The sequence below is a fragment of the Coenobita brevimanus genome, chromosome 25, assembly GCF_032717465.1.
Source record: "Coenobita brevimanus isolate Jiangsu-jjx chromosome 25, ASM3271746v2, whole genome shotgun sequence".
NCBI classification, from domain to species: Eukaryota; Metazoa; Arthropoda; class Malacostraca; order Decapoda; family Coenobitidae; genus Coenobita; species Coenobita brevimanus.
The window spans coordinates 9550668-9570288 of record NC_136978.1 but is presented as its reverse complement, the minus strand read 5'-3'; the positions used below and the strand labels follow the sequence as shown (position 1 = coordinate 9570288).

Below are 19621 nucleotides of genomic sequence, written 5' to 3'. Positions count from 1 at the left end.
TTTTCCCTTCCTAAATCCCCCTTGTTCTTCTCCAACTAGCTCCTCTGTCATATGCCTAACCCTATCAATGAGTATTCTGCCATATATTTTACCAGTCACACTAAGAAGGCAAATACCCCTATGGTTACCACATACTTCTCTCTCCCCTTTTCCTTTGTACAGAGGAACAATTATACCTAATTTCCAGTCCTCTGGAACCCTTCCCTCTTCCCAAGCCAATCTACACAACTTCCATATCCACTCCACAACAATCTCACCCCCATACCTAAGCATTTCACCACACACCATCAATTCCTGGGGCCTTTCCCAGCTTAATCTTCTTCATCGCTTCCACTACTTCCGACCTACTGATCTCTTCCTCCCTCCTCTCATCTCTTCTTCTCCCAGCCATTCCCCAACCACTTATACTCACACTGCTCTCACTCTCTACATTCAACAAATCCTCAAAGTGCTCCTTCCATCTCCTCAACTGTAGAGAATGTACATTAAATGTTCCTCAGTAACTTAACCAGGGTGTTAGTGAGTTATCAGATAGGTTTTGATTTTTAGTGTGTTTGTATGTGTTTACTGCTGCTACTGTGGTCTTCCTCAATAACCCAGCAAATAAGCCATGATTGGAGATGGAACACCAGCTCAGACATACACATCTGCAGCAAAATGAGCCAGTCTCTGTCATACAAAACAACACAGTGTAACTCTGTGCAGGTATTATTATTATTATTAATATTATTATTATTGTTATAATTATATTTTTTAATAGGGGTGTTCTTTTATCGTCATCATCATCACCATCTAATCCTGTGTTGCCCCATGAGGAGCATAGTAGCCCAGGGTTAGGCAAGTTCGTCCCGACCTTTAAATTTTCACAAATATCACATTTTGTTCTCCACTACATGTTGTCATCTCTGTTTATTTCATCAACACCTGCTCCCTTCCCATTCATCCCATTCTTCAGTCTCTTCGCAGCATTCTTCATTTCTGCAGTTGTCATGTTCCAGAGTATGACATTCCTAATTTGCACATCACCAACTCCAGTAATGTGCAGCAGTGCTCTTGTCATTTCCATTATTAGTTCCTTTAAATGCTCTGGGCCAAATCATCCTAACCATAGGCCTCCACACCTCACAAGGGTTGATATGGGACTGGCCATTACAGATACTCTCACTACTGTTTCATAGCAAGATCTGTGAGCTTGAACCATGATTTTGGGAGTTTTGAATGGTGAGTAAATGCATGTCTGGCCCATTTTGCTGAGCATGCTATTGATACTTCTGCTTCTTGTTTGCTTTCTCTTTCTTTTCCTTGTTTTTCTGGGCCCTACCTTACCCTATCCTTAGTATGAAAAAGAGGTCAGGATGTTGATGATGAAAATAATGCCTTGGTGCTCCTTCTTCCTTCAGGGGATACCATTGGCAGTGTCATTCGTGGCTTCTTTGCAATTAGGAAACGAGATCCTGTCAATCGACTACCAACATCATCGACTTGCTTCAACTTACTGAAATTGCCAAACTACCAACGGAAAAGCACTCTCAGAGACAAACTCCGGTATGCCATTACCAGCAATACTGGATTTGAGCTGTCATAAGCTTTAAATATTTTTCATAAAAGGTTTGTGTACAAATGTTTTATATTGTACAGATGATAAATATGTAGGATCAAGTTTCTTAAACGGACCTTTTACTTCTTTTTCTTATTTGGGGGGAGATTCCATAAGAAAGAGTTAAGTGGAAAAAAGTTTATTAATACTATGGTTTCATTCCTGCATATTGAATTGCATTATAATATTACATGTATATAACATGATGCATTCATGAATGATGAGAATATACTGTAAAGTTATTTTCTCATCTCATGAAAAATGCAGTGATCAGTATAACATGAATTATTCAGTGCAGTAAATGCTTTTAGAGGATGCAGTAAAAGATTTTTGTCTGTTGAAGAAGTGAGAGTTTTGAATTCTTCCATGTGACCAGTGGTTTGAAGCAAAGCACCTACCTGGTCATGATAGTTGTTTGGATGAAAATGTTATTAGGACTGTGAGAATAACCAGATCTTTGATGGTGCTGAAGTTCAGAATTTTTAAAAGTGTATGTTGGGTTTTGAGACTTCATGATAGTCATATGTTGCTGGTGATTATAATGCCCCAGTCAGAATGATGACCTTGACATGTGCATAGGTTCAGTCCCCAAGAAGTGTCAGGGTTTTATGATCTTGTAATGTTATCAAGGGAAGTAGATCATTACCTGTAAATTTATTGGGCTGTGGCAACTTTGTGCCTAAACACATCAAAGGGGGTACAATAATATGGGATTGGCTTTAACCGTTTTATGTTTAGGGAACTTAGAAACTACATATGAATCTTAATCTTAACATCTTTAGTTTGATGGTAACTCCTGTATTTGCCACTGCAAGTTTATTTTATTGAACTTAGTGGAGACTGTTTGAACTTAAGGAGATAGATATTCATCATCCAATTCAGTATTGTTCCATCAGGAATATAGAGGTCTGACACAGGCTACTCATAACTTTCGCTAATCCTCTTACAGTGAGAGGTCTCCCCTAAACTGAGAAAAAAGGAAGTTGTCTGTTGGTACCAAGATTAAAGTAAGAAATTAAGTCTGGTTTGAAGGTTAAGTTGTAGTTAAGTTGTCCCATAGTTTGGAATATGTGAAATCTAGTTACTGACAGACCACCAGAATAAAGGAAGTAATTCACTGTACAGTCAGACCTCACTTAACCACTTCACAGATGTTGATGTGAAGGGATGAGTGCCCAGAGGCAGATTGAGGAAGACATGGGTTGAGGTCCTGTGTGGAGACCTCTGGGCATGGGGAGTGAGCATGAAACTAGTTCAAGATGGCAACACATGGAGAACTGCCATTGAGTGAAAGGGCTGACATTTCTGGCATGGTTAATGGTCTTTGAATGTAAGCATAAGCTGTGGTGATGTAGTTTTAAAATCTTGCTACCTATGGACAGTTCCTAAACTGTGGTGACGTAGTTTTAAAATCCTTCTACCCATGGACAGTTTCTCTCAACTTAGGAAACCTTTTTGTATTGCAGGGGATAATGAATGTTGTCTCAAACCTCTTGAGTTTGGATAATATCATATGGAAATATCAAGCATATAACAGAAAAATATGTCATGAGGCATTATGGATTAAGTTAATATGATTTTGAGTAAAGACTGAAGAGTTAAATTATGAAGAAAACACTCAGTCCTGACTTCAGAAAAATTCGGTAGTGATTCGTGAGCAACTTAATGTGGAGAACAGTTTTTACTTCGTCAGCAACTAAATAATGAAGCAACATTGTAAAATACACTAGGCTTTTGCTATAATAGACTAACTGGGGGAAGTTAGGTCCATTAAAGCTGATAGGCCGTTATATCTGAGGGTCGCCCCCTGAGTTGGGATTTCAAGCACGTTTGAAAATAGGGTTACCCTCTGAGTTGGGATTCAAGCACATGTTTGAAAATAAATGAGTACAGTAGCATATTCTAGTACTAAAAATGTAAACATGATCCCCAATTTGGCCCATAATTTTGCTCTTTTGCAGATCATTTCTCATCCTTGTCATAGCACTTCTTCATGACTAGTACAGTACTACACTAATCTGTTATTACAACTCTACTGTCACGATGGGGAGAAAGCAATGTCAGGCCAGGTTGGAATAAAGAGGGTAGGAAACACATATTGCATCCCATTGCACCTCATTTAACAGACATCGTTCATTACAGCCAATGAAAGTTCGGTGGGCGTCGTGGCGTCCGACAAATCCAATATCTTCTATACCAGGGTCCGTTATAGTGAGGATCTACTGTGACTCTGAACAAGGACTGATTCAGGTTTGGTGTGGTAGAGATGTGTTTGACTTAAATTTCATCGTGTTGATGCCAGGTGGTTTAGTCAGTTAAGACATCCATCTGGATTGAGCTTGTAGGGGTTGGTTGGAGTTCATTGCACACTTAATACCACTCAGGGTGAGTGTTGCTGGTCACCCTTCCTGTAAATGTCAGGACTGAGTAACCTGACTCTGGGCTGCAAAACTTCTAATAGAACAAAAAGGGATTGGATGATGAATGAAAACAAGATACAATTGGGCCCCGTTATACGACAATCACATAGTGATTTATTGTGTAGAGAGAGGCAGTTATGACTTGGGTTCAATGGGGATATGTTATAATATTATGTAACCCCTCCAGCTCAAAAAGTCTCCTGTAAACTGAAGCACATATTATCTGGTGATGATAAAAGTGAAGCAGAATTGGTGTCATCAGATGGTATGGGTTAAACTGGTGAAACTGAGGCCTTAATTATACCTAGAAAACATGGGACAGTGTAAAGTGAGCATATTGATGTAAGTTAATTGTTGATCTTGTAATGCAGTAAGTCCTTGTTGTGCATCAAGTTTTTGTATGTATCTACAGTATCAGTCTATCTGTCTGTCAGTCTGTCTGTCTGTCTGTCTATCTGTTTATCTATCTGTCTGTCTGTCTCTCTATTTATCTGTCTATCGATTTATTTTTATATATACATATATATACACTACACCCTTGATATAATGAACTATGTGGTACCAAACCCTTGACATTAAAGATGAACACCATGCTATTTGGTAATTTCCCAAGCGACGTGGCTTTTACTGAACAAAGTCATTAGAGCGTCGTTCAGCTGTACAGTCGTACACAGTAACATACAGCTAGGTCTAATTGGCTCTTTTTCTCAATAAATGCTCAGTTTATGGCTCCTTGCGATGCGGATCACCCAGAGGCTGATGGGATATTCTGTGGGATGTGGAGGAGTGCGCGCACGTGTGTGCGTGTTGGAATGCCACACTGGTCAGTGTTTCCCGCACATCCATCCTTTTACCAAATGAAAATTTGTTAAATTAACACAACATTCGGCCAGTTCAAGGTGGTCATTAAAACCGAAATTTATTAAAAGAGGGTTGTGTATATCGTGTGTATATACAGTATCATCATCATCCAGACCTCCTTTCCCACGCTAGGGCAGGGTGGGGAGTAGCAATGTCCAGACAGCCCAAGTTTGCCCAATCCAGTGGGCCACGCTTCCATTCACTCATCATTCAAGCCTCCCGGAATCCTGGCTCTATCACATATGCCAGAAACATTCACCACGTTCTGTAGCTTCATGTAAACGTATCTGACAGAGTCAATCCGGACTCTGTCACGTTAAAATGGGGTGCCAAATCCTAGATTGTGCACTTCTCACAATATTCATCCAGCCAGCTTGATCTCTTGTCAGTTCCCTAGCCTCACCGACTTCCATACCTTTCATCCTCACACACTCATCCATTATATATCTTCACCTTCTTGGCCTACCTCGCCTCTTCCCTTCTTCAGATTCACTCAGATATACCTTTTTCACCACTCTATTGTTTTCCATTCTCTCCACATGCCCATACCATCTCAGTACACTCTCTTTGATTCTGGTGTCCACTGACTTCCTCACTCCATATCTTTCATAAATCACATTACAGTATTTTGTATCCTGTCCACCCTCAGTATCCCACATACATTCTTCAGCAGTCCCATCTCTATTGCTCTCACTCTTGACTTTTCATTTTCATGCCACATCATAGTCTCACATCCCTATGTTAAAATTGGCACTAACACTCCTTCATGTAAGCCTCATGCAGCTGCAACACTTAAGCCTCTGTTTCTTATCAAGGCCTTCATTGCACCAGCTACTTTCCTTCCTTGTGTCACTACTTTCCACTTCTTTTGCACATTTTCCTCTCTTTTCTATCACTTTACCTAGGTATTTGAACTCTCTCACCACTTCCAGTCTCTCTCCATTCATTGTACCATCGCACTGGGAATCACCTTCATTCTCAATAACCATCACTTTATTCTTTTCCTCATTTACTCTCAAGACATGACGCTCACAGACTTCATCAAAACTCTGCACTGGTCTACCAAGTTCTTGTCTAGTCTAGCAAGTCTTGTCCAGTATTTTCAAGTCATTCTGCATCATCAGCATAAAACAAATTTGAGATATTCCATTCATTATCAACACCATCCCCCTCTCCATTACTCGTGTTTTTACTTCTCTGATCACCCCATCCATATATATATTGAACAACCACAGGGACATCACACAACCTTGTCACATACCCACACCGATTTTGAACCATTCACATAGATGCTTGTTAATCCTTACACATGCTTAACTACCATCATAAAATCTCTTGATGGCACCTAGCAGCTCACCATCTACACCGTACAAGCACAAAACTTTCCGCAATCCTTCTCTGTCCACTTTGTCGTATGCTTTTTTCCAGATCCATGAATGCCATAAATACCTTAAGCCTTCTCCGCTATCTGTCTCACTGCAAATATTTGATCCACACATCCTCTGCCACCCCTAAAGCCACCCTGTTCATCACTCACTAGGACTTCTGACATCTTTCTTACTTTCTCTATAATAATTCTTCCATATACCTTCCCTACCACACTCTGTAAACTTATGCCACGATAATTCTTGCACTCACTTCGCTCCCCTTTATTTTTGTACAGGGGTACAGTCACAGCCTTTTTCCGCTCTGCTGACACAGTTACACTCATCAATGCTTTCTTACAAATCTCCAAGAAGCACTTCATTCTGCTCTCACCCCTACACATATTCATCTCTGCATTCACCTCATCAACCCCAGCTGCTTTCCCATTTTTCAGCTGCTTCACAGTGCTCTTCACCTGTGTGAGTGTCACATCTCCTGGCACTTAATTCCTTCTCTGCACACCCCCAAAACCAGTTATGTTTACAGCCGCTCTGCTGTCTCTGTTCCCATTTGTCAGGCTTTCAAAATGTTCTTTCCATCTGGTCCTTATTTCATCCCCATGGGTTAATAATCTATCACTTACATCCTTCACACCATCACATTTGTTTTCACTTTCACTTCTACATTTCTGCACCTCTTTCCAGAATAACTTCCTATTTTCAGAGTAGTTTGCATTGATTTTTCTTTCTAGATCATCATTAACCTCCTCCTTTGTCCTCTTCACTAGTCTCTTTACATGCTTCTTGCTCTCAGTATGTTCAGTTCATATTTCAATGGAACCCCTGTCCTGTAACCACTGTAGCCACTGCTTCCTCTTTTCCTCCACTGCTTTCTTAACCTCATCATCCCACCATGCCATACCTTTCTTTGTTGTTGCTCTTGCCACACCACACATCACTTTAGAATTTCTAACTAAGCAATCCCTATATGCATTCTACAGGCTGTCCATATCCATTTCATTCCAATTCACTGATTCTAACTCCTCCTGTAGTTTGGTCCTGTGTTCAGCTGCCATTTCTTTGATCCTCAGCTTCTCAACTTTCAGTCTTTCTACCTGACTGCTCCTCTCTCTCCTGGTCCACCTCACTCCTTTCAGCTTGATCTTGCATACCACAATCATATGATCTGACAGATCTCCACATCGTCCTTTCACGGCCCTCGTATCAGCAACCATTCCCAGCAGTGACCTCTCTACAAAGCACGTAATCAATCAGTCTTCTTTCAACACGATCCCCGTTCCCTCTATACCATGCATATTCTTGTGCATCTTTGTATTTGAAATACGAGTTACAGTATATATATATATATATATATATATATATATATATATACAGTAATCCCTCCAATATCCGACATAATAGAGCCATAGGCAGGTCCGGATAGTGGTCCTGTCCGGATATTGGGCCCCAGCTTATGGACTTGTACTTATGGACCCTAACTCAGAAAAACACCTATACAGCTCCCTCTGGACATGCATAGCACCTATTTAAGACCCAAATCACACCAATAAGGGACATAAAAGACTGAAATAAATGCAAAAGAACCATAAAATGAGGTTTTAGAGGTGAGTTTATACAATATTAAACATTCTGGGTACTTACAAGTCCCTGGCTTCTGGACTCATTTGAACCGCCAGTTTGCAGTCCACAGTTAATCCTCTGCACTCTAAATTCTAATTTCTTAACACTGCACAACACTGTAAATTCCCGTGTGTTCTAGTGGCGAGATATTGCAGTTTATTCACTGTTTATTCACAAAAAACAAGCACCTGTGGCTTGCACTGCTATAAGCATCTGCTCTCGATCGGATTTAGGCTGTGACTGTTGATGATGGCAGGGTAACTGAATTGCCAGATCGCAATGGCCACATTACCAAACTCCTCAATTTTCATTACCATTTTTCATTTTCATTACCAAATTCATAAAGCTAGCATCTATTCCTCACTAATTATATACACAAGTGGAAATGCATGTAATCACTCTTCTTATAATTAACAGCATGTTGATTATTATCATGCTCTATAGGCTACCAAATTAATCAGAGAGAGCAAACAATCCACCATCTCCATCCTGTGTATCCTCATACATGTGAAAAATCCATTTGGTAATGCATTATTCTGATTCATTACCAAACGAATTTTTCATTACCAAATTGGCCCACACTTGGTAAAGAAAAATACCAAATGGCAACCCTGACAGGGGAGGGGGGAGGAAGGAAGGGGTGAAGGGACCATGGTGTAACAGCTGTTTGGCTCCAAGTCGCAATTTCAAATTACGGGTGGGAAAAAAGTCAGATTTTTTCCAAATTTTTTGCGGTTTTTGGCCCATTTTGGGAATACTGGATCCTGGGATGATTATGTCCAGTTATTGGGGATGTTCGGATATTGGGCGTTCGGATATTAAAGGGATTACTTATATATATATATATATATATTAGTATATTAGTATATTTAGGCAGAATGTTTTCCTTTATACAAAAATCATTGAAGACAAAGGCATAGCCATTGTTCCTTATTTTTCTGTTTATCTTTTTGAGTTTTCATACACACTATTTGACACTATGATTCAGGTTGTAGATAGTATGTCCCAGATCCATGTCATCACTAGCTGTATTTATTTATTTATTTATTTTATTCATAGGACGTTTTGTGTATCCTTACACGAAGACCTACCCGTAAATTGTTCAAACACACAAAGACCCTATCACAAGCAGTGACAGTTGCCAATGACCATCCCACACACAGTAACACAACTGGCAACACTGCACAGCCACAGACACCCACTCACTCATACAACCTTCGCAATCAACCACGTAGCTCAGCTTACTACACTTATACGGTGTGTCTCTTTTATCCATACACTTTTAACTGTAGCTCATAGCTGACTACACCTATAAGGTTTGTCTCTTTTATCCATACACTTTTAACTGTAGCTCATAGCTAACTACACCTATAAGGTTTGTCTCTTTTATCCATACACTTTTAACTGTACACTTACATCAGTTGATGTTGTACAGTACATGTCATATCTGTATATGTATCGTATAGGTATATGTTGTATATGTCATATGTTTTATAGTGTATTGTATCTATCTTTACTGTTGCTGATGATGTGTAAGGATACACAAAACATCCAATTAAAAAAAAATAAATAAATAAATAAAATACAGCTAGTGATGACATGGATCTGGGACATATTATCTACAACCTGAATCACAGTGTCAAACAGTGTGTACGAAAACTTGAAAAGGTAAACAGAAAAATAGTGAACAATGGCTACGCCTTGGTTTTTAATGGTTTTTGTATATATATATATATATATATATATATATATATATATACACACACATATATACACACACATACAGTATATAGATAGACAGATGTACACACATACCTACCATTCCTTATTTCCCGCCATATAATGCGCACCAGCATATTAGAGGCACTCATGATATGGCAAGGGATATTTAGGAATACTAATTATTCATATTTAAAACGCATCAATTTGTGAAGGAAAACAATTTTACATTAAAGTATAATTTAAATACACAAATATACAAATCTTTCACCTCTACTGTGCATTCACTGGTAGGCAGTCGACTAAGTTTTGTTTACAACTTACAGATGTGGTTAATGTGATGCATTACTTCATGCTTCATGTGCAGTGCTGAGCAGGTGTGCAAACACTTGCGCAAAGTGCAATTGTGCGCCGCTGGGCTCTGGTAAATATTGTTTGCGCATTGCGCACTGCATGAGACCGTGAGCAATATTGCGCTTTCGCACCTGCCTTGCGCACCTGTCCCGTGGATTGCGCACTGCGCAATCCAAGGGACACGTGGTTTTGGGAGATACCTGTATGTCTGGACAAGGGATGGGAGAGGCTCGGGTGGCTCACGAGGGTTCTGGCGGGAGGAACGGAGGGTAGTAGCATTTCTTAAAATGCTTCAACAGAGATAATGTATTTTAATATTTTTTAAATTATTATTAGTAGTAAATAATAATAAATTAAAAATACATTATTTATTAAGAGTAGCATATGCAATTCCTTACAAAAATCATTAAAACATATTATTTAAATCAAATATCCACAGCCTAATAATTTATTAGGCTATGGATATTTGATTTAAATAATATGTTTTAATTATTTTTGTAAAGAATTACACATGCTATTGTATTTCTGTATTGAATTATTAAATAAAACGTCATGTGAAAATGCAGATAAAAGTAAAACTGGCAACATGACAGCTTTTGTTTCCCTGTCCCGACTCCCTCCGCTTTGCAGCCCGCTCACTCCTCTGTTTGAACTTCCATGAGTGAAAAAGTTACTACATGACAGTATTGTGATACCAGCTCTAATGTATGGAAGTGAAGCTTTGACCTTGTTGGAGGGACAGAAGTCAAGAGTGAGAGCTGTGGAAATAAATGAGTTATTTGAGAGGAGCATGTGGAGTTACATGGAGAGACAGACTGACATATGAGGAAGTGAAGGATTGTTGTGGTGTGGATGTGGATGTGATAGGAAGTGTCAGGAGAAACACGCTGAGGTGGTTTGGTCATATGGAGAGGATGGAGAGTGAGAGACTAACGAGGAGAGTGTATGCGTGTGAGGTGGAGGGGGGGAGCGGGAGGGGGAGGCGAAGAATGAGATGGAGGGATGGAGTGGAGAAGTATATGAGAGTGGGGGTTGTGAGCTGGGAGGAGGGCAGTGAAATGGCAGGGGACAAGGTGACATGGAGGCGATTTGTTGCTTGTTTGTGTCCAGTGGCCACCCCTTACGGGATCGAGGCGTCTGGCAATAGATAGATAGATAGAATAATAATAAATAAAAGTAGGTATGCTAATTTATTTAAATCTCAATATTTTACAGTAATTCCCACAAATATATGCAAATGGTTTGCACTAGCGCTTAGCAACGTTGCGCTAGTGCTTAGCGTCATTGCGCAAGCTAAATATTAGATTGCTCACTTGCGCAGATTACAAATAATAGAAAATAATAAATAAAAGTAAGTATGCTATTTTATTTAATTATCTCAATATTTTACAGTAATTCCCACAAATATATGCAAATGATTTGCGCTTGCGCTTTGCGACATTGCACAAGCTAAATATTTGTCAGATTGTGCAACTTGCGTTTGCGCAAGGTAGTGAATTGTGGATTGCACATTTCGCTTGCGCAAGGTCCTTCTTCGTTTGCGCTGCCCACCACTGTCCATGTGTATGTCTAACCCACAGAATGTTTTGTTCACTGTTTATTTATGATGCATTTATGATAATGGACACTCTTCTAGGTCTTTATTATTGAAATCTATATTAATAAGTAATAAGGCCATTTAGTGATTTCTTCTGATTGTTGGTCTTGATACCAGTCACCACAATCTGTAGGCCTACCCGAAACCATGACCTCCAAGATACAATGTGCAGGGTGATTTTTTTCATTTTTTTAAAGCAAATTTTTTAGGTGAAAAGTGTGCATCATTTGGTGGGAAATACAATCTGTCTGTCTGTCTGTCTCTCTCTCTCTCTTGCTGTTAAATTCATAGTAAGTCATAGAAGAATTGACCATCAAATTTCCATTTCTACCTACGGAGATGATTTGCCACACCCAGTTTGCAGTACTGTTTGTATGAAAGAGGATGAGATATTTTGGAACACGTCCCTGACTTACAACAGGGACTGCCTGTAATTATGTGACAGACTTTCCTGTACTTTGGTTTAGGTTTAGTTTGAAGCTGTTGTGCTTTCCAAACAAACCTGGTGGCTGAGAGAGCTAAGTAATGTAAAACACTTTGTGAATTACATACTTTGCATTACATTTTATGTCAAGCATTTTGCTTTGCTCGGGAGAAACCTAGCATACCTAAAATATCATAAACTATTACAGTGAACATTTAGCTAAGAATAAAGAGCTTTGTGTTATTTGATCATACAGTGGCTCATTATATTCATGTCATGGCAGCTCATCATAGACAAAGGGTTGAGTAATGAGGAGGGTGAATGATAAGTATGATATATATCATATGTGTGGATGAGGATGAAAATGAGGTTGAAAATAAATGATATGTAAAATTTTATAAGGCTGTAACTGGAAAAAGTATGGTATGCATAAGAATATGTTGACTGTCTCTGAAACTTGTATTTTATTTGACACTGTGATGCCTCAGTGTAATACAGCTTTAAACATTCATTTTATATTAAAGATTTCTCTTATGTATAGAATTATTAGTGTTGTTTATTCAGAATTCCATTTACTTTTCTGTAGAAGTGTTTTAATCTTTGTGTGCCATAGAATTTGTGCATCTTTGTTGTAAAGTTTGACATGTATTTAGCCGTTTCCTACTTTGGATGGTGATGTAGTGGGTTGCGGTACTGACTGCTTGTAAACCATAAGGGTTTTAAATCTGAGAGGTGGTTCGGGTTCATTGTTCACATTATGTATCTCAGGGGACAGGGTCTAGTCATTTCTGCATTAAATGTCTAGACTGAATAGTTTAGCCTGGATCCCTGCACCCGTGAAGGGGCAAAAATAGTTGGATGATTGGTGAATGGATGGATGAATAAAAGAAGCCCTTTAAGCACTGTAAAATACTTTTTTAATAAAGTCTGATGAATATATGAGTGGAGGAGAGGTGATCTGAATTTGTTTGAAACATTTTGAAGTTAGAAACAGTTATTTATGTGTCATTGGTAAATATAATTAAGGACTTTCCTCCTGTGTTCTTATTAGACAAGTATTTAGCAATGAAGTTTCTTTAGTATTGTAGCTATCAAGTTAATACATGTTTATTATGCAGTGTAATACTGTAATGTAGTATGAGAAGTGATTTGTAGCCAGTAGTTACTATTACATTGTAAATATATATACAGTATATCTATCTATCTATACATATATATATAATATGCATTCTTTCCTCATCCTTCTGCCTACGGTTGACTTTACACTCCCTCTTCTGTCTTTCATTCCTTCATTCTTTCGTCTTCCTTCTGCCTGTGGGTGACTCTACACTGAGTGACAAACCAAATGGTTTCCTGTACACTAGGAAACCATTTACTACGCTGGGTGGTAACCATATAACCAAATTTTGGCACCTGGTGGTTTAGTGGGTAATTATTGTGCTCCAATTGGATTGAGCCGGTGAAGGTTTATATCCAAGGGGTGGTTGGGGTTTATTGCTTACATAATGCCACTCAGGGATGAGTGAGGTTGGTCACTCATCTTAAATGTCAGGACCAACTGCCTAGCCCCGGGCTTCTGCGCTCCTCACGGGGCAACGTAGGATTGGATGATGGATGGATGGATGGTATATATCTGTGTATATGTATGTATATTCATGCTACTGCCTATGGGTGACTTTACACTCCCTCATCTATCTTCCTTTCCTTCATTCTTTCCTCATCCTACTGCCTGTGAGTGACTCTGAGTGACAAGCCAAATGGTTTCCTGTACACCAGGAAACCATTTACTGCGCTGGGTGGTAACCATGTAACCAAATTTTGGTGCCTGGTGGTTTAGTGAGTAATTATGGTGCTCCAGTCAGATTGGTGGTGAACAGACAAGGAAAGTAAGCTCCCAAAACAAATCTGGGGTTACTACCACCAAGTCAGAAGGAAGGAGGGGGACAGGGGAAGAATCAGTTGGTGAGGAAGTGAATTTTAGTTGAAGGAATAGGCGTCGGGGCTTAACCCAACATGCGTGGGCAGTTATTTTGGGCAGTTGCGCTGGGCAGGTGACAACACAAACATACAAGAATGGTGAACAGACAAGGAAAGTAAGCTCCCATATATTCCCCCGGAATACGACACGCAACCGTCGATTTTACTTCCGGGTACCTATTTTTAGTTCTAGGTACGAACAGGCTAGGGCAAAGGAGACCGTGCCTAAAGATCTTGTGGTCGACCCGGGAATCGAACCCAGGAACTCTCGCTTGCGAGGCAAGTGTGCTACCGTTACACCATCGTCCACCCCCAGTCAGATTGAGCCGGTGAAGGTTTATATCCAAGGGATGGTTGGGGGTATATTGCTCACGTAATGCCACTCAGGGATGAGTGAGGCTGGTCACTCTCATCTTAAATGTCAGGACCAACTTGCCTAGCCCTGGGCTCCTACACTTCTCATGGGGAGATGTAGGATTGGATGATGATGATGATGATATATATATATATATATATATATATATGAGCAGAAATGGCTGTCCGTCTCTTCACTGAATGGTCAAATTCCCCCACCCACCTAGATCACTGGGAATGTACCAGCTGTGAGCAAGTAATACAGACCCTAACCCACCAGCAGAGCAAAAATGCCTGTCCACATCCTCACCAAACAGAGTCCCCCTGCCCCCCCCCCCCTCACTTTCTCCCCCCGCATCCTTCCTCCATGCCCCTCCACACTCGGCGCTACCATGCGTGTCTCCCTCCCCATCCCCCCACCCTCCCCTACCCCTGCTTTGTGCACTGCCTGTCTGGCCTCCCCACCTCTTACCTCCCTGCATTGCCATGAGCTATTTTTTTTTAGTTTTTGGCAATTTAATCAAATATTATTGGTCGTATTGAAATTCTGAAAACACCATGAGAAAGCTCATGAAATTGTTGGGAATTTTTTTGAAGCTATTTTGTACTGCTTTGGGTGTCTGCCCGTTCCTCTCTTCCATTCTTCCTCTTCTGGCTTTCTTTCCTTCATTCTTTCCTCTTCCTTCTTCCTGCAGGTGACTTTACATTCATTCTTCTGTCTTCTTCACTCTTTCCTCTTCCTTATGCCTGTGGGTGACTGTGCACTGAGTAACAAGTCAAATGGTTTCCTATACCCCAGGAAACCATTTACTACTCTGGATGGTAACCATATAACCAAATTATGGTGCCTGGTAGTTTAGTGGGTAATTAAGAAGCTTCAGTTGGATTAAGCCTGTGTTGGTTTATATCCAAGGGGTGGTAGGGGTTTATTGTGCACGTAATGCCACTCAGGGATGAGTGAGGCTGTTCACACTCATCTTAAATGTCATGACCAACTTGCCTATCCTCCGGCTGCTACGCTCCTCATGGGGCAACATAGCATTGGATGATTGATGGATGGATGGATCTATCTGTTTGTCTGTTTGTATGTCCATCTGTGTATCTATCTATCTGTCTTTAGGTAGGTAGATAGATGGAAAGCATCAGGAGAAATACATTGAGGTGGTTTGACCATGTGGAGAGGATGGAGAATGAGAGACTAATGAGGAGAGTATATGTGAGTGAGGTTGAGGGGGGGGGGAGAGGGAGGGGGAGGTCAAGGATGAGGTGGAGGGATGGAATGGAGAGGGATATGAGTGAGAGGGGTGTGAGCTGGGAGCAGGGCAGTGAAATGGTAAAGGACCAGGTGACATGAAGGTGACTCATTTGCGGCCACCCCTTGCAGGATTAAAGCGTCTGGCAGTATGTATGTATGTGTGTATATATATATATATATATATATATATATATATATTCATTCATTCATTCTTTCATCCAATCCTACATTGCCCCATGAGGAGCGTAAGAGCCCGGGGCTAGGCAAGTTGGTCTTGACATTTAAGTTGAGAGTGACCAGCCTCACTCATCCCTGAGTGGCATTACATGAGCAGTAAACCCCAACCATCCCTTGGATATAAACCTTCACCGGCTCAATCCAATTGGAGCGCCACAATTACTCACTAAACCACCAGGTGCCAAAATCTGGTTATATAGTTACCACACTGCATGGTAACCATATAACCAGATTTTGGCACCTATATATATATATATATATATATATATATTTATATATACACACATACATACATACATACATACTGTACATACATACAGTAAAAGTCCTCCAGTCCGACCACCAATAATCCAAATATCCCAATACTCCAAATTTTTCAAGGCAAGAGATTTTGAATTTTCCTCTCTCTCTCTCTCTCTCTCTCTCTCTTTTTTTTTTTTTTAATCATGGGATTTATCTGGCTTGGACTTGGACTTGGATGTACCTGTCTTCAACTATTCATCTACACGTCTGTGCATTTCCAGTGAATAAAACAATAACCTATATCATTTTGAATCATTATTTAGTGATCATGTACATATTTCTAGTGTATTCAAAGGTCCCCCCCAATAGAAAAAAAAAACACTAGTCCAAGAGACCCTCGGTCCCCTGCGATTCGGATTACAGGATTTTTAATATACATATATATATATATACAGTACAGTATACTGTTTTATATATATATATATATATATATATATATATATATGGTATGTGTAGTGTGTAAATATATACCGGTACAGTGTATGTATACTGTACATAGATATAGATATATAGTTAGACAGATCGATACGTACAGGCATATCCCAGTTTAACAATGGAATTGTTTAAGCAAAAACCTATCGCCAGAAGGGGTATCGTATCTTGAGGTAGATTTAACACGTAAAGTAAAAGAGATACGTTTTTGAGCCTTGGGTTTCCACCCCAACCAAGTCCTAAACCCACCTAAATGAGTCCAAAAATAAGTTTCTAGTTCACCTAAACCCTCAGATAGCTTTAAAACAAGGTGAACTAAGCCTAAAAGCAGTTCATAACCCACCTAAACCCAAAAATAAAATCTGGAAATCATAAAAAATAAGTGGAAGAAACCAAACTGGAAACTGTACCACAGAATGACAATGTTCACCCCACCTATGACTAAAACACATTAATCAAAGTCTAAAAACAGTTTATAAATCAACCTAAACACAAAATTTAAGTCTAAAAGATCATCAAAACTGGTTTAAAAAAACAAAACCCTTCATTATACCGAGGTTTGGCCATTGTTCGGCGGGGTAGGGTGGTATATCTACCTACATCACTATGCTGAGGTATCGTATCTTGGGGTCTGCCTGTATACAGTATAAGTCCTGCAATCTGAATGGCAGGGGACCGAGGATCTTTCGAACTATTGTTTTTTTTTGGACCACTGGGAGGGACCTGCCGTAGCTAGCTGCTGCCTCATGATCTACTGAATTTTTCTCCACAGCGACATCAATCACCAGGATCCCATGCCAAAGCTTAATATTCCGTCAGAGAATCTTATATCACTGTCTATTTCCATATCCTTGCAATACTGCTTAGCTTTCTCGACGATCACTAAACCTGATATAAGCTTGCCCTAAGCATGGTTAGCTGTAAACCACTTTTACACTGCTTCATCCAGTTTTTCAAATTTTGGCCTTTTCATAATTTTTATAACCTGACCAGCAATCATTGACTGCCCATCCCCCTCAAACTTCATCAGATCGTCTTTAGCTGCCATAATTTTTGAGATTGTTGAGGCGCCAGTGTTAAAGTCAACCCTTATCCTTTGACTTTTTTCACCGCGCTTGACTCTTGTTATCACCTTGGGTTTATCCCTTATTGTTAGTGTCACATGCTTTTGTTTAGCAGTTTTCTTTCCACCATGACTAGTAGAAGGTGTGGGAGCAGCTGCCGCTTTGTTCTAGTCACATATTGGTCCAAAAATCGAGTGGAATTATCGGAAGAGTGTAAGAGTGGGCACAAGTATAAAATGAAAATGGCAGGTGAGTACCATCCTCCCCACTGGCTTCTAATCCTCGCCGCTAGGGGGATTTCGGCACCACTCCAAAAAATTTGGAGTATTGGGATAATCGGATTATTGGTTGTCAGAGTAATGGATTTTTACTGTATACACACACACACTGGAAATACTAGTAGTGTACTAAAATAGACAGTTCATGAAGAATATGAATTGTGACTGTGTTTACATCTGTGATACTATTACCTGGCTCTGCATAGCATTTTTTATTAGATATGTGTACATCACAGTAGTCATGTCACTTCATCTTATGCTTTCTCACACAGGCATGGCATTTTGTTTATGAAATTCTGGTAGTATATGAGATTCTAAAAGAATATGGTATTCAAACCTCTGAAATATATTATGGTTACCACTCTGGATTTTTGCTAGTTTCATATCGTGTGTGTACACGATGTAAAATCATCAGTTTATTAATTGGTATTGTAATTCTTTTCTTATATTACTGTTAATAGTTGTAAAGAATGAGTATTGGAAAGGTTTCCCAAACTTTGGAAAGTACTTGGGTATTTTGTTCATGCTGCTGCTAGACAGTTTTATTAATTTAGGGAATTCTCTACCTGTAAAGGTTTGTATTGTTCTTTATGAATATTGCTGCAGCTATCACGTATTAAAATCTAAATAAGTTTACTAAATGGAGCAATTTCAAATGCTAGCTGGGTATGCTGTTGGCTGACCATAAATAAATATCATTCATTATTGAACAGTGCAGTGTTTAGATGCATTTGTATTGAGTGTACTGTATGTACGTGTATAGTAAAGTCTGGACACCCTAGGAATTGCTGTGGACAGTATTATCCTTAATAGTAGTTCTGCCATGATAAGCACAGTCAGTATGAAGTAATTTATGTATATTTGGAAACTGCTTGACACACTTTTTTTGTACAGACTGTTAATGTATGTATAAGTTGGTTCTTCCACACAATCACTCATGCCTGGTAGGATTCCAATGAATTGTAATACCAAAACACATCTCAGCTGTTGTGCAGTGTGTTCATCTGGCATTCATTATAATGGCAATATATAATTTTTAAATAAAAGTACATTATGCAGCATTGATATTTGTGCAACATGTAATCACAATTTTCATTACCTTCATCAGTCTTGGACATGCCACTGCAGGAAGTGGGCCTCTCCCATCTTCCCCCACTCTGGCCTTTTGAAGTTAGCCTCAGGGGCGGATGTAGGTTTAATTAAAACAGGGTACAGTGTTTATTCCTTTTGTGTACCCATTGACAACAATCATATATTAAAGTTTGTAGTGATAGTGGAAAAGAGTACAGGCAGTCAAAGTTTTACTTGTGAACTGATTGACTGATTGATTAATTGGTTTATATATTTATTACTTATTTATTTTAAGATAAATTTCCTAATAATTATACACTTATCCATGGAGCTGAGATATCAGTTTCCCCCAAATTACAGTAGCAGATGTATGTAAAAACTTTATACTTTAGAATTTATCCAGTACTTAAGACAGGGCCTGCCTAGGAAGCTATTTAGTATCTGAAGTTAAGTGCTTCATTACACTAATCTTACAAAACATTTATTGCATAATAGGACCAAATAAGACACACTGTGTGATGAATAAAGAAATGCCAGAATATTAGGAAGCTGGAATGAATATATTACTTCCTAATACTAGACACTGTTATAATATCAGTAAATAAATCTAATTAAGGCACTCCAATTGGATTGAGCCAGTGCAGGTTTATATCCAAGGAATGGTTGGGGTTTA

The 19621-nt window shown here is 39.4% G+C and overlaps 1 protein-coding gene across 1 annotated transcript in view; it reads left to right on the top strand.

The window, feature by feature from the left end:
• LOC145393774 (ubiquitin-protein ligase E3B) overlaps positions 1-19013 on the top strand; it is a 91254-nt gene extending 72241 nt beyond the window's left edge. Inside the window, exons 19-20 of the mRNA XM_080267823.1 lie at positions 1401-1608; positions 18986-19013. Coding sequence (XP_080123949.1) covers positions 1401-1585 — 185 coding nt within the window. The 3' untranslated portion in view covers positions 1586-1608; positions 18986-19013. The remainder of the gene's footprint in view (positions 1-1400; positions 1609-18985) is intronic.
• The last annotated feature ends 608 nt before the right edge of the window (positions 19014-19621 follow it).